Genomic DNA, 15808 nt, shown 5'->3' on the forward strand with positions numbered 1-15808 from the left:
GGTGCTGGGATGACAGGTGGGCCGCTACATCTGGACGATGCAGCACTGGGGACTGGATTAGTCTTCAAGCATGCTGGGTAAGCACTCTATCAACTGAACTGCGTCCCCATCCCTCAAGGTTCCATTTCTACTATTTAAGGGTCCAGGTCACCTTTTACTCAACTGAAAAAAATGGGAAATGATGACAAGGGTCAGTGTGAGGTTGGCACTGAAGTTTTGGTCAGGTAGGAAGCATGACACAAATATTTCCGTAAAATATACATTAATGAGTTTGACCAATGCCCGAGACTTAACACTCCTGCCACAGGATCCCCAAAGCTGGCAGACGTCTTGCCAAGAGCTTTGAATCCCCTCGCATATCCTACAGTAGTAGGTAGCAGACCCAAATTAACATACCGCATACTGTATAAATATAGGTTTTATTAATAATGAGTGAAATCCCACAAATACAACTGGCATCTGTGTAATGAGAAGAACCTGGGGCGAGTACAGAGGCATGAGCACAGGGACTGGGGAAAGAGTCCTGGGGGAGGCGGAATCAGGTGTAGGATGAGCCTAGACCCGCCAAGGGAAACAGACAAGCTCCAGATGTATCTGCCTCCTCGGCGTCCAGGCCCCGCTGCTCTGATGTCCAGGAACCAGCTGCTGACTGGAAGATGAAGATCAGTGAACAGAAGTTTGAGTGAGCAGCAAGCAGCTGGCAAAGGGGCAGAAGAGCAAGTGTCAGCTTGGAGCACAGAAGGATGGCCGTGGGGGAGCCATGGCTGGAGCCAGCTATGCCCATTCTTGTGCTTGTCGAGTTCTGACCTCCAGGAGGCAAGCACCCAGTGCCACCGCTGGCTCAAGACGGAGGGAAGACTGGGAGATAGACACCGGCAGAGCCCAGAGCCACACCGAATCACACCAGCCTCGTTCTTAGCCTCCAAAGTGGGGTTCTCAGGAAGAGGTTGCCACCATCCCCCTGCTGGCACCATTGGCTCCCTGCCACCATCGCTCTTCCTCCGCGCCATAAGGGATGGTGCCGTGTGTAGGGCTGAGATTGCCTAATTGCATTTGCGTGCCTGTGACTCCGGAGAGGAAAGGACCTGTGGAACCAAGCCTCAGGAGCAGCAAGAAGGGACGATCGAGGCTTCCCTGGCTCACCCCCCAGAATAAAGTGCATTCTCCAGTTCCAGTGGCAGGTGGGCAAGCGGCACAGACATTATTGCAGAGGTGCCACTGAGACCTACCCTGACTGAAAGGTTAGGGAAGGGAGTGGGACGTCCCGTGGTCTCTCCAATCTCCAGGATTGGGAGTGGTGACCCAGACAGAAAACCCGGCTTCTGTCCCAACAGATTGTCCAAATTAGCCAAAGTGGGTGTGGGGAGGAAGGGGGAGGAGGAGGAGAGACTTCCAGAGTCCCTCCTTGCTCCATCCAATGTCCATGCTGGGACTCCCTGGGTACCCACCAGGGCCCAGCCCTGGAACTCCAACCTTACAGCAGCCCAGTTTACAAACACTAGTGTGGTGGGGACCCCCAGAAGGGGTCACTTTGATCATTTGTAAGTCAAGGCCTAGAGAACATGGGGCTCCCAGGCAAACAGCAGAGAAGGATGCTTTGGGCAGAGGGGAGGGTGGCAACCTCCCAGTGGTCTTGACATGCAGGTGTTGGAGAGAGGAGAGAGGAAGCTACAAACTGCATCAACTTGGGAAGACTCCTGGGCTTAATGGGGAGGGCTGGAGCCCTACTTCCAGGGCTAAGGCTGGGAGCCTGGGGACCCACAGCCAGACTGTGGAGCAGCTGAGGGAGAGGAGGGCGGTTGCACCAGCAACCAATGCCCAAGTCTACAAGTTTAAAACAGTCCCAAGGGGCTGGAGCTGGGGGCTTCCTGCCCAGAAGAGGTGGGAGCGAGATTCTATCTCTCAGACTTGACCCTGTACCGGAGCACAAGGTACGCCAGCAGTCGCAGGGCAAGGAAGAAGACGCCCAAAACCAGGAAGTCCATGTAGAGTTTAGCCTCCTCCACATCCAGCTCTCGCAAGATGATCTGTGGATCCCGGAATGGGCACTGTTCATCTAAGCAGGTCAGATGTCCTCGCTCCATGCCATAGATGGTCAGGATCAGACCCTCAAAGCCATACCTAGGCGAACAGTGGTATCAGAGCAAGACACAGAGCACAGGTCCCCGGCCCTCAGCAAACCACCAGAGCCCAGCCACAGCGATCTCATACTCAGGTGCCAGCAAGGGGACAGGGGTGGAATCAGACAGGGTACCTCCCCTTAAGAGCTGGCAGGACCCCCTGAGGGGCGGGAGACTGACCGACCTGACGTAGGAGAGGTAGGAACTCCACTGCAGGTAAGTGGGAATGGTCTTGAAGCTGACGAAGAAGCCAGAGAACAGGAGGACGGGGATGGCAGTGACCGGGCCTACAAAGGTGGCCACCTGGGGAGAGGGGCCCAGCTGTTACAGGGTGACCACAGTTTCATCCACCCCTTGATGTCTCCCAGGAGACACCACCTGTGTGACAGCTTTCCCACCTGGAGGGAGTTGGAGGCGGCGCCAATCAGCAGTCCCAAGGACTGGGCTACTAAGGCAGTGGCTATGGCCAAGGCAGAGAAGAGCAGAAAGCGGCTGGTCTCAGCTGGCTGGCCTGTCATCCAGTACACGATGCTGCAGTACACCACGGGGCACACCACCTGGGAGCAGCCACAGAGGAGGTTAGGGACCTTCAAAATCCACCGCCCACTTCACTGGGGAATGAGTGTCCCGAGGGCTCCTCAGCCCTATCTTGCCTCTACTCTTGTTCATGCACATACTGCTTTTTAGATCCATTCATGCCCCCTTTCTCCCTGACCACATTTTTTTGTTTGTTTGTTTGAGACAGGGTTTCTCTGTGTAGCTCTGGCTATCCTAGAACTCGCTCTGTAGACCAGGATGCCCTCAAAACCACTGAGATCCACCTGCCTCTGCCTTCCTGAGTGCCGGGATCAAAGGCGTGTGCCACTGCCGGGAGACTACATCTTATATAACCTTGTTTTGATGCTCTGACAGGTTCAGGCAAGATGACTGAATACCTGCAAGACCAGGGAATTGTGTGTGTGTGTGTGTGTGTGTGTGTGTGTGTGTGGTAAGCCGTCTAACATAGGTACTGGTAACTAAACTCAAGTCTTCTGCAAAAGCAACGAACACTCCTGACCACTGAGCCATCTCTCCAGACATATACATACATATATGTGTGTATGTATGTATATATATATATAATAAATATTTAAGACTTATTTTTATTTATGTGTGTATGTCTCTGCACATGTATGCCACCTATGTACAAGAATCATGGCTGTCAGAAGAGGGTGCTGTATCCCCTGCAGCTGGAGTTACATGCAGCAGTGAGCCACCTGATGTGGGTGTGAGGACCTGAACTCTAGTCCTCTGGAAGAGCAGCAAGCACGATTAACCTTTAATCGCTGAGCCATTTCTCTAGTCTCCTTATATTATTAAAGAATTAACTGTCTGTAGAAGAGCTCTGTCTCCCCTTGAGGCTGCCACCTTTTGGATACAAAGAAGCAGACACTGGACACATCTGGAAATCTAAAGTAAACCCAGAGATTCCAGATACTAAGGTTACAGTATATCTATATTTTTTGTTAAATAAGCATATATATCTTAGATACTCTTATCATAAAAAATAAGGTGATGGGTTTGTTAATTTGCTTCATTTTGCTTACTATACCTAACCCTTAACATCAGTTGTAAACCTCAAGTTTGAGGTTGTGATAATAACTTCTTGGCACGTGGGAGGCTGAGACAGGGGATCGCCACAAGTTCAAGGTCAACCTGGTTTAGATAGTCAGTCGCAGCATAGCCTGCATTTACAGACTGAGGCCCCATTTCAGAAACCCCAAATAATAAAATAAATAAAATAAAATAAATGATTTTTTCCTTGGCAGTGCTGGGAATGGAGCCCCCGATATCATACATGAATGGCAAGTGTTTGAGTCCCACCCTTCCATCCCCTGTGGTACCGAGTGAGTCCTTGTCTCGAAACAAAACACACACACACACATACACTTCCCAAACAAGCTCACGGGAAATAGGAAGTCGGCTTACTAGCTACAGCTGTACAGGTTGTTTCCTGTACAAAGGTTCCCTGCTCCCAGAGACAGCCAGAGATCAAGATCTAGCTTGTGCTTCTTACATAAGCTCCGCACGTGGCAGAGGACAGACCTGTACCTCCCCTTTCGCTGTTTGTGACAGATGTCTCACATAGCTCATTCGATCTCAAGCTATGGATGACCTTGACTTCCTAATCACCCCACTCCACCTCCCAAGTGCTAGGTCACAGCCCTGCGGGGCTACACTTAGCTAAGGGACACTTCTCTGTGATTTGCTGAAAGGATTATTGGCAGCCCTGAAGCCTCGAACGAGAGGAGGTGGTAATATGATTAACAAATGTCATCTGATATTTTTGGGGCATTTAGAATGCGATGAGCTCTCTTCTAAAAACTTTATAGAGAGTCAGTAAAATGGCTCAGCAGGTAACAGTACCGGCCGGCCAAGTATGACAGAGTTCAATCCTAGAATCCATGTATTGGAGGGAGAGAACCGAATTCTGTAAACTGTCCTCTGTCCTCACCACATACACTGTGGCAAAAATGTTTATGCACATATAAGATAAATAAATGAATGCAAAAAAAAAAAAACAATTGTTGGGCATAGTGATGAATGCCTTTAATACCAGCACTCAGGAGGCAGGGGCAGGTAGACTTGTGGCTCTGTGAGTTCAAGGCCAGCCTGGTCTACATAGTGAGTTCCGGGACAGCCAGAACTATATAGAGAGACCCTGTCTCAAAATATAAAAATTAAACTTTGTATGCCTTTAGTCATTTAATTCTAAAGCACAGCTCTGAGGAAGACACTGGTGGAATTCTGTCTTACAGGCGGGAACACTGCTAAAGCAAAGAGGAACGGGGTGACGTGCACAGTGTCTTATAGCTGGAAAGTGAGCAAGGCTCCAGAGCCTATGCACTCTCTGCTGCCCATAACAGATAGAGACATTTGTTATTCTGCTATTATGGCCACCTTTTTATTTATTTATTTTGGGATATGGCTGGACTTGAATTCATGGCAATCCTCCTGTCTCAGCCCTTCCCCACTGCCAAGGGTTGGAATGAGGTGAGCCACCACACCTAGCTATGGTTACTATGGTTACTATTCCTAGTTTGCTGTCCATTTTCCCATTAGACCCCACATTCCATGGGATCCCCTATGAATGCGCTGGGGCAGTGGTCAGGAAGAGACTCACCTGAAAGGGCACATCAGCCATTGTCTTGGCCAGGTAATACGCTTTGAGACTGTACCAGTAGTTCAAGTGCTCCCTCATGAAGACTGCCATCTCTAAGGGAACTGAGGGTAGCATGGGTAGGTCAGGCTTCACAGGCTAAGCTTTAGCCCTTGCCTCAAGCCTGGCACCCCCCGCCCTCCCCGCCAGGCAGATTAGCTCACAGGTGAGCACCGTCGGCATGAGGGCTGCGAACATGAGGAAGAGCATGGAGAAGAAGAGGAAGCCGGTGTTGTTGAAAACCTTGCTGGCGTCATCGCCGATGTGCAGGTAGAGGAGGCCAATGAGCACGCCAATCAACACGTGTGACATAAACCGCAAGTGGGTCAGGACCTAGGGCACAGGTCGTCAAGAGAAGAGGTATGTGTCCCAGGACAAGGGAGTAGGAGTGGGGGATACAGGGAAAGCCATGCTAGAATAGGAACTTCAGGGTGCCCTGCAGGTACACAGAGCCAAGAAACATCGCATGGGAGGGCAGTTTCCATCCCAGATGCTGAGAGTCTGTAGCCCAAGAGGTCGAGCCTACACCTCCTGCCCTCAGCTTGACATCTCACCGTGTCCCTGAGAATGGATAAGAAAGTCCTCCTGAAGAGGATGCAGAACTGGGTGAGGGTGCTGGTGGCAAAGGTGTGGCTTTCGATAGTCTCCACTTCCTAGAGGGAAGAAACAGGACTGGGTGAGTGTACCCTACCCACATACTGCCCGTCTAGCTCAATAGGTGGGGGAGTCCCAAGCCCTTCCTAAGACAAAACCCAAGTCTACAGGAGGAGCCTTTAAGCTGCTCATCTTGACGCTGCTTTCGGGGTAAAAGGGAGATTGAGGGTGGAAGGGAGAGAAAGCAGATAAAGATACTTGGGTAGCAGGAGACAGGAAGGAGTCAAAGACCCTCTCTTGGTCATCTGCCTGGCTCCTTCTTCACTTCATGACAGCTAACTCTAAGGCCACTGGGTCTCCCATTGATTCACAATGATGACAATCACTAATAACATTAATTGCCAAGCCTCTGACTTCCAAGAGTGATGGCATCTCACCCAAGGGAGAGATCTGGCACTAGGCGGACCCTGGCTACCCCAGTGGCCTGCTGAGAGCCTATGTGATTTGCTAGCTAGCCTTCCCACCTGTTCTGGGAAGTTGGGTTAGAGATAATAGCAGACCATCCTGGCCCTGAGGTCAGCAATGGCATTGGCCATGCTTTCCCTAAGCAGGCACCGAGGGCAAAGCACCAATGATGCTAATAGGAGCTCTGGAGGAGCTGGTGGAAGAGAAGCCCAAAGCTCAGGATCTACTGTGAACAGTAGCTCCATTCCAAGCACCTGGCTTCCAGTTACATGGTGGCAGCAATGCCTCTGGGGACAGCTTCCTTGGCAGGGTCATTGTCTATGGTCCCGTCTCCCCTCCCCCATTCTGCCCTCTCCATGCCACTCACCGGAGGACAAGTGGGGCAGTGGGCAGCGACCTCATTCTTCTCAGGGCTGCTCTTCTTCTCGGCCATGGTGCAAAGGCCATTCTGTACAGCCCTGAACAGCATGGGGTTCAGGTCTCCGTACTCGCCAGAGGCCACCTCAATGACTAAGGAGACACAGAGCAGAGTGCTCAGCTAGGCTTCACCCTCAACTCCCAAGGGCAGGTCAGTCCCTCTTTGGTATATGGAGGAGGCAAGAAACAATGAATTCCCTGTCCCCAAGAGGCCTCCATGACCCAAACCCTCTTCTGTCACCCATCTCTTCACTGGAACCCCCACTTACTAAAGTCAGCGGGGTTGTGGTAGGTGGGACAGTGTAAGCCAAGCCCCTTCAGATAGGGAATCAGGTTGGTAACCACACCCTTGAAGATGCATTGTCCCTGGCTCAGGATGTAGAGCTGAGGCAGAAAGGAACACACAAGAAAAACATGACCAGTGAATGGGGGGGGGCACTGACACTTCTATCCCCCCTCTATCACAGGCCAGTCTTCTCGGGGACTCGGGGATACTGACCTTGTCAAACATTTCAAAGAGCTTGGCACTAGGCTGGTGGATGGTGCAGATGACAGTTCGCCCCCCATGGGCCAGGGACTTCATGAGGGACACCACTTGGAAACAAGAAGCGCTGTCTAGACCGCTGTCCAGAGAAAGGTCACCAGGGACCAGTGAGGTGGGTGTGGCTAAGAGGTGGTGAGTGAGGTGGGGTGGCTTCTGTGAATGGGCGGGTCTAGTGGGAGGGCACCCTCTGGACACCCATGGGCTGATTAGATTTTGTCAACTTGACACAAACTGGAGTCATTTGGGATGAGGGAACAATCATTGAAAAGATGCCTCCACCAGAGCAGCCAGTAGGGGCATTTTTCTGATTACTGATTGATGTGGGAGGGCACAGCTCAATCTGTGTGGTGCCCCCCCCCACACATCGGGTGGTCCTGAGTTGTATAAAACAAAACCAAGCTGAGTGAGCCTCAGAGGACAAGCTAGTAAACAGCATTCCTCCACGGTCCCTGCCTCTGGTCCCTGCCTCTGCTCCTGAGTGAGTTCCTGCCCTTAGTGGTCTCAGTGGCGGACTGTGATCTGAACATGGAGGTCAAATAAACCCTTCCTTCCCCCATTGCTCTGGGCCATGGCAGTTATCACAGCAACAGAAAGCAAACTAGGGCAGACCCCCAGATCCTGTACACCTTGTGTGGCTCAGGCATTTGCAAGCCCAGAGCACGACTCAGTTAGAAAAACCATATGCCAAGCACCTCTTGCATACCAGGCACTGAAATGGCCAGGGCTCACTGGTCTAGAGAGACACAGAGGAGCTCACGGTTGGCTTCAGAGGAAGTGCAAAGTGTAGCAGCGACACAAAGCAAAAGACTGGCAGCGGATCAGCCATGCCGTAAACATAGCATGGGATGGGAGAATGGCTAGGAAAGGTTCCAGAGTCTAGAAAGAGCAAGAGCCTGTGAAGGGACAAGGGAGGAGTCATGATGAAGGGTATTCCACACAGAAGACACAAGGGTCAAGCTGAGGGGCATGGAACACGGAGTTTGATGGGAATTGCAGGCAGCTCGGTGTTATTAGAACATAAAATATGAAAGATGGGAGAAGAAGCTGCCTGACTATTTTGATGGCAAATGGGACTCTGTGTGGTTTGAAGCAGGAGAGTGAAACTTGCTAGATCTGTTGTTTAGAAAGCCCATTCTGGCCGGGCGGTGGTGACGCACGCCTTTAATCCCAGCACTCGGGAGGCAGAGGCAGGTGGATCTCTGTGAGTTCGAGGCCAGCCTGGTCTACATAGGGAGTTCCAGGACAGGCTCCAAAACTACAGAGAAACCCTGTCTCGAAAAAACCAAAAAAAAAAAAAAAAAAAGAAAGCCCATTCTGGTCGCGGGTTAAAGAAAGGTGCCTGGGAGCCTGAAGGCGGGGAGATGAGCTTGACGATGTCCTGAGCTCAAGCACTAGGAATGGGGCTAGGAAAGTCTGAGAGCTACGCAGGCAGCAGGCACAGAGGATCTGATGACTAATGGCTGTTGAGGGGAGGAGAAGGAGATGTCAATCAAAGGGGGGGGGGTACATCCAGTTCTCTCTACCTGGATGAAAGACAGGGCAACTTGGCTACAACTGGATTAGCAAGGATGGAGTCCCCAGAAAGTTGCCAGCAGGAGATCTGGTCTCCAGCCAGGGAGCCATGGACCAGATTCAGCCCTGGCTTAGGGCTGTCAGGAGAAGCAGGGAAATACCTGGTAGGCTCATCGAAGAACATGACAGGTGGGTTGTTGACCAGTTCCAGGGCGATGGCCAGGCGCTTCCTCTGCCCTCCAGAGAGCAGGGCTGTCCTCGTGTGAGAGCAGGACATCAGGCCCAGGGCTGTCAGGATCTCTGTCACCTGTGGGCACCCCACGCAGCCACAGTCAGCCTTAGCATCTCTGTCTTACCTAAGCAGCTCCCTACTTTCATAGAGCTCTTGTTCCCCACCCAGCTTGGGGCCTAGAACTCCTAAGCCCCAGAATGACTCCCTCCCTCCACCCCTATCCACTCACCAGTTCCTTCTTCACTTCTTGCTTCTCACTCAGCTTCAGGTTGGCCGAGACCTAAAAAGCGGTAAGCAAGTGAGGAGGGACCATGTGTGCAGGCCCTGCCCAGAGCCTTCAGCTGGTGACAGAAGGGGAGCACAGAGGAGAAGGCCACCCTCTCCTCACCATCATGGCCTCCAGCACCGTGAGGTGTGGCAGAAGCATGTCGTCTTGCATGATGTAACAGGACATCTTGCGGAAGGTCCTCAGATCTCGTGGCTTCCCATTAACCAGGATCTGCCCCTTCATCCCCGACTCCCTGTGGGGAGAATGGTTGATGATCAGCACCGAAACCTCTTAGAACACCTTCTACACCCCTCCGTCAAGAGGTTCCCCCTCCTGAGTCCTGCTCCACTCCCATTCCTCATGCTCACCTATACCCTGCCAAGATGTTCATGAGCGTGGACTTGCCAGCCCCGGAGGGGCCCATGATGCCAATCAACTCTCGGCGGCAGAACTTACCAGACAGGCACTTGAGGAGGGTCTTGTAACCTGCAGCAAGAACAGGAAGGGGTCACCGGTGAGGGCTAATGATCTCACGCATCCTCAAAACATTTAAAGAGGAGGCCTGGGGAGATAGCTCAGTCAGTAAAAGGCTTGCCACACAAGCACAAGGAAGGACCCTCGTTCCATTCCCAGAACTCTCTTAAGCTGCCTGCCTCAGTCTGTGCATAGTGATCCCTGCATGTCATCCCAGGACTTGGGAAGCTGGGACAAGGAGATTGTTGTGAGTTCAAAGCCAGTCTGGACCAGAATCTGAAACCCTGTCTAAAGCAAAACAAACCAAACAAACAAGCAAAAGTGCAGAAGATATGGCTCAGCAGCTGAGAGTGGACATTGCTCATGTAGGGGACCCTAGTTCTGTTCCCAGCACCCACTCTCAGTGGCTCACAACTCCCTGTAACTCAGACTCCAGGGGATATAGTGCCCTCTTCTGGATTCTGCAGCCACCTGCACTCACATATCAGCGCCCCACCACCACCACGCATACGTGTTTTAAAATGAAACTTTATTTTGACAACAGTAAGCAAAAGGTTGGAACTGAGGTTCACACTTGTAATCCCAGTGCCGAGAAGGCTAAACCAGGTAGCTCCCCAGACCTCACAGGCCAGCCAGAGACCCTGCCTCAGAGAGCAAGGTGGATGGCTTTTGGGAAATGACATCTGAGGTTGACCTCTGCCCCACACACACACGTGCAAGCACACACACACACATAGAGGTGGAGAGAGAGAGAGAGAGAGAGAGAGAGAGAGAGAGAGCTCGTAGAGGAGGGTCAGTCATAGATGAGACAGCCATTGCTGAGTGGAATTGTTAGGATGGGCAGACAGGGCTTACACAGACGTTCCCACCCTCTCACCCTGTCCCCCTAGAAATGACTGCCACTAGCATTAGAGTCCAGGGGCGCCACAGTCTCTTGAAGGCTGCGGGAAAGCTGGCGCCCTCCTGAATGACTATAGCGAGAGCACTGGTCCTAGAAAACCAGGCTCTCTCCTCACCAGAGTGCACGCCGGCTTACACACACCGAGGACACCTCCCCGGAGCAGCCCAAGCTGCTGCCTGTCCTGTGTTCCTACAGAATCTGTGTTCAGATGCCAGCATGTTTGTCACTCAGTGTGCCTGTGCTCACCCCCTCCCCCAGCCTCTGAGTCAGGGAACATCTTGGGGGAGGGTCTGTGTCTTATTCATCTTTCTTGTCTGTCTGGAATGTAATAGGTGCTCAGTAAGTGTGTTTCGCGGAGCTTTTGCTCTATTCTGGAGAGGGGGGGGGGGAAATGCCTTCTTTCTATTGTCTCTGCCCCACAAGCTTGTCTCTCCAACCCCAATGGCCAGAAAAACCTCACCTGTCCTTCGCTCGCTCACTGGAAAGTAGCCTGTGCATAAGGCATAGCAGAAGGAGTCCGGTGGATCTGGGTCAAACTCTGGTTCCACATTACCAGCTGTGTGACCTGAGGCGAGTCGCTTAACCTCTCTGAGCTCCAGGTCCCTCCTCTGTGAGATGGGGATGATGGTGCCTAGCCCACGGAGTTGTCGAAAGAGTCACTCGGCTAACATATGTAAAGCATACGGCTTGGCACATACCATGCATTTCACAAGGCAGATTGCGTTACAATTCTATCTGACAAACGCTTGTTGAGATCTATGCTGTGCTAAGCTCGGTACCAGACACTAGACAACAACTAAAACGAGGGAGGACGTGGTTTCTGCATCCAAGAAAGTTACAGACTAGGTAAGACGGACGGACGAGAAAACCCCTGCGGTGGGAATGGAAGAGAGAAGAGCGGACTGCAGAGATGGGGCGACAGCCATGCACCCTCAGAGGGAGACTTCATGCAAGATGTGGCATTGGAGCTGAGGAGGAACAACAGACGCCTCCAGGCTTTAGGAGAGAAAGCACAGCTATAGCATAATCCAGGGGACTGGGACAGGCAACTGATGAGCAGGGGAGTGGAGCCGGGAGGTGAGGCCAAGAGCCAGGGCCTTGCCTGCTAAGCGGGCAGATCTGCTGTGCTGAGGAGAACTCAGGCCTTCGTCCCTCGCCTAGTCCTTAGCGGAGACAAGGGAAGTTTCGCTCAGGTAACTGCTGTCCTGCCACACCCCCTGTTGGACCGGAGCACACCAGCTGCCTGCTCAAGGTCTAATCGTCCTCAGCTGTTCCTCCCAAGGCCACACAGCCAGGTCTTCACTGGGAGACGAGGTCTTGGGGCTCAGACCTCTCCTAAGCTCTCCTCCTGGCCAATTAGAAAAAAGATCCTGGCGCGCGCACACACCCTCTCCAGCACATACTCCTCAGAACAACCACAGGAAGTGACTTCTTGTGCAAGGGGAAGAAACTGCAGCTGTGAACCTTCCCCTCGTCTGATGCCAGAGCCGATGCCAGCAAAGCCAAGACCTAGCACAAATATCATCTTACGCTTGTTTGTCTTTAAAGCACTTTCGGAATACCAACTCGGCTGAGCTCCCCGAGAAGCCCATGAGGAGAGTTAGGCCAAGAAAGGACATTTGGCCTACCAAAGGCCACACAGCTTCCCAAGGGCTGCAAATAATTGTTTCTTAACTCCCCCTGTATCACAACTGTTTGACGCCTGAGGGACCTGCAGACCTCGCCCTGGAGAGACATCGATGTTCTAGTCTTACTTCAGTCAATAGCTCTGCAATCTTGTCAAATCACTAAATCTTTTCATTTATTTATTTAGGTTTTTGGAGATGAGGTCTTTCCTATGTACTCCAGGCTAGCCTTGAACTAACGATCCTCCTGGGAGCCTCTACTGTGTTGAGCTTACTGGTGTGTGCCCTTATGACTGGCATTAGGGTCTGTGATTCCTCATCTAGAAAAGAGCAATAGTGGCGGGGAAGAGACAGAAATCTTTAATAAATAAATAAATTAAAAAAAAGAAAAGAAAAGAGCAATAGTGGGCTGGGATGTAGCTCCGTGGTAGAGTGCTTGCCTAGCATACGGAAGGCCCTGGCTTCCGTCCCCAACACCATTAGAAAACACACAGTAGTGTTCCCTCCCAAAGACTTAATAGGGTTCTTACGTTATTAAGTGGGATCACTAATAATTAATTGAATGTATTTGAAAAAAATATAAATGTCATACACAGAGGAGACTGGTGACAGATCCTCACCCAGGGAAGGCAGTGCTCTCTCCCAGATCTCCTACACTTCCTGTCTCTGCCACCCTTAATCAGGTTCTGCCCTCTCCAGAGGGGAGAAAGAGCCAAAGAATGAAGTAGCCAGGCAAAGGAGGGCAGAGGGCAGAAAAGGGACCAGGACTAAAAGATAGCAAAACGGATGGATAAGAGGGTAGCTGAGGCTGGCAAGGTCGAAAGGGAGGAGTCCCTAGCCAGGGCTTCCACCACCCTGATAAGGTGAAGTACCTAATCTAGCCACATTTCTTCTTGCCGTAAAGTTCTGAAGGCCAAGGAAATAACAAGGACCTCATCGTCCCACCCGGGGCCTGGTCTGAGAACTGAAAGAGACTGCTTAGGCCTAGGGTATTGGCTAGGGAGCCCAGACGCCACGAGCTCAAACCCCCATGACCACTTGGGTCACCCATGGAAGTGAGCCAACATGTAGAGACAGCTCACACCGAGCCCTGTTCTGAAGCACCTCAAAGCTATGACACGGTCTCAGCTCCACCCCTAGCCCACACCCAGCTCTGGGAAACAAACCCAGCCTCTAGGTTCCCAGCCCAGCTAGGACAGCTCTGGGAAACCTGTCCTGACAGGGAGGAGAGGGAAGGAGGTGGGGCTGCGAGGCTAGGCTTTGGACCCTGCTCTTCTTCTTACTAGCAGGGGACACTTGCCAGGTTTTCAACTTCCCAAGCCTCAGTTTCCTTATGGGTAACCATCTCTCCTGACCAACCTCCACCCTTCCAGCGACTGTGGCGGGAGTGAGAGAGCAGGAATGGTACCGTCTTTAAAAATAGGAGTAAGGATGCTGTTGGACATTGAAAAGAGCCTCCATAGATAGAGCATGCCCCTTCCCCAAAGCAACCTTCATAGGTGCGAATACAGAGAGAGAGAGAGAGAGAGAGAGAGAGAGAGAGAGAGAGAGATTGACTAAGAGGAAGACTGAGAGACTAACTCAAGGACCAGAGGTCATAGGGTCTATTTCAGAAGAGAAAACTTCAATATTCAATTGAACTTAGCTTCCTAGTGCTGCAGATGTGGGGAGCAAGGATCTTGTACCCCAACAGCATGCAGTAAACGAGGGTTAGGGCCTACAAAGCTCACAGCGGGGGCCTTATGATACTGAAGAGGCAATTCAGGGAGAACCCCCAGGTCCCCATGGGACTGCCACATACCCCGTTTGCGCCAGCAGGACCCCTCCCGCACGGAATAGGACAGTTCCACAAACTCGATGTCCACAGCAGAGCGCTTGGGCAGGTGAGAGAAACGTTGTGCTTCTGTAATGTGGTTCTCCACCTTCTTTAGATGCGTGGGCAGCACGGGGGGCTCTGTCCCGTCCTCCAGCGCCACAGCCATGGCCACAGCCCCAGGCCCCAGTCCACAGCCCACGGCTTCCAGTGCCTTCTCCGCCATCACACAGCTGGCCTGCAGGAAGAGGGCCTGCTTAACTCCCGGCAGACCCTCCAGCCCTTGTTCAAAGCGCCTTAGCTTTCCGATGCTGCCCCGCCTCCACTCCCCCTAACCCTGCCTCCTTTTCAGGGCAGATCCCCAACTGTCAGCACCCCTCTTCCCGCCGGGTCTTCTGCAGCAGGCAGCACACTCCCAGGGCAGTGACACTCAGTCGCGACCTCTCCTCGGTCCTGGGCAGTTCCAGCCTGGCCTGGCCTTGCCTGCTCCTCCCTCCCCGCCGCGGCCTTAATCTCCTTATCCCGCAGACCGGCAGTCCCTGGGGGCCGGCGAGGGCGGCCACCGGCTCGGAGATCGGGGAAACTGAGCAGCACAGTCTGGGCCCCGGGAGGCCTTGGCTCCGCGCCCCCCTCTGCACGGACTGGCGCCACTCCTCGGCCGGCCTCCCCATCCCGCGCCGGTGACCGTGTGCCTCCGGACAGTCACAGACCCCATACCCTCCATGTCGACCCTCTTGTCCCCCACTCGCCTGGTCACCTTGACGCGCCTCCGGCTCGCGAGACGCAAGGATGCTCAGCAGAGATGCTCAACCGGGATGCTCGACCCGGATGCTCAGAGCCGCAGAGCGGGAGGTGGACACTCCCGGCTCTCCTCACCTGCCTCCGGTGCGGCACCGGCGCCCCGGCTCCCCTGTCCCGGTAGCCCGGGCCGGGGCGGGGCCAGGTCGGGGCGGGCAGTAGAGGAAGGCCGGGCTCAGGTCAGAAAGGATGACACGGTTGCAGAGGGTTGGTTGAGGTTTCGCCCTGACTTCTCTTGGATGAATCCGCCCGGTCCTCGTAGTCTGGTCCCGAGCGCTTGTCCTCCGGAGCTATTCGAGCAGCGACAGCGTTCTCTTCCAAGCTTCTGCTCGCCGCCGGTCCTGCTGCTCTTAAAGGGCCCGTGCCTCCCCACATCCGATGGATGGCAAGGATGGAGGTGTCGAGAGCAACGCCTGCAGCGCGGGGGCCAAAAGGGGCGCTTTTGTGAACCCGGGACTAAGAGTTAGCTACAAAAGGTCAACCGGAGGTCGCTAAGGGAAGGAGACTTGAAGTCACTCAGAGGAGCAGATCCTCGGGCAGTAGGGTGCAGAATTCATCATGCCCAGGGGGTTGGGAAGCTGTCCGTCTATCTGCACGCACAAACCTCTCATTGCTTATCTCTTCCAGTTCAGCTTTGGAGCTCAACCCCACCCAGTCCTAAACTACAAAGGACTTCGATGTTTAAGACTGAGGGTATAATTCTTGGGACTTTGAGACAGCCTTTCTCGCATCTATTCACATCTCCCCTCTCTAAGGGCTCAAGACGACTTTAGTTTAGTTATGAAGAGATCGGGAACAGTAGTTATGACAAAGCTTGCAGGCATCTCCAAGGTTAACTTGGGCCCC

The 15808-nt window shown here is 52.9% G+C and overlaps 1 protein-coding gene across 4 annotated transcripts; it reads right to left on the reverse strand.

Annotated features, from left to right (window-relative positions):
• Window positions 1-402: 402 nt before the first annotated feature.
• Abcg4 (ATP binding cassette subfamily G member 4) lies at window positions 403-15474 on the reverse strand. Of its 4 annotated transcripts, none has more exons than XM_041638707.1 (15): window positions 15041-15473; window positions 14153-14402; window positions 9720-9837; window positions 9472-9604; window positions 9313-9363; window positions 9013-9158; window positions 7295-7418; window positions 7065-7179; window positions 6746-6888; window positions 5874-5972; window positions 5484-5652; window positions 5284-5384; window positions 2519-2677; window positions 2305-2423; window positions 403-2121 (listed from the first exon to the last, which is right to left on the reverse strand). In XM_041638707.1, the coding sequence occupies exons 2-15, from the start codon at window positions 14388-14390 to the stop codon at window positions 1896-1898; spliced, it is 1941 nt and encodes a 646-aa protein (XP_041494641.1). In that variant the 5' UTR covers window positions 14391-14402; window positions 15041-15473; the 3' UTR covers window positions 403-1895. The 4 variants fall into 4 exon arrangements, with proteins under 4 accessions (XP_041494641.1, XP_041494640.1, XP_041494639.1 ...); XM_041638706.1 differs by having other exon boundaries at window positions 14922-15473; XM_041638705.1 differs by having other exon boundaries at window positions 14914-15472.
• Window positions 15475-15808: the final 334 nt, after the last annotated feature.

The sequence above is a fragment of the Microtus oregoni genome, unplaced genomic scaffold (genome assembly GCF_018167655.1).
Source record: "Microtus oregoni isolate MIOR12 unplaced genomic scaffold, Mior012 000055F_ref0000237, whole genome shotgun sequence".
NCBI lineage: Eukaryota > Metazoa > Chordata > Mammalia > Rodentia > Cricetidae > Microtus > Microtus oregoni.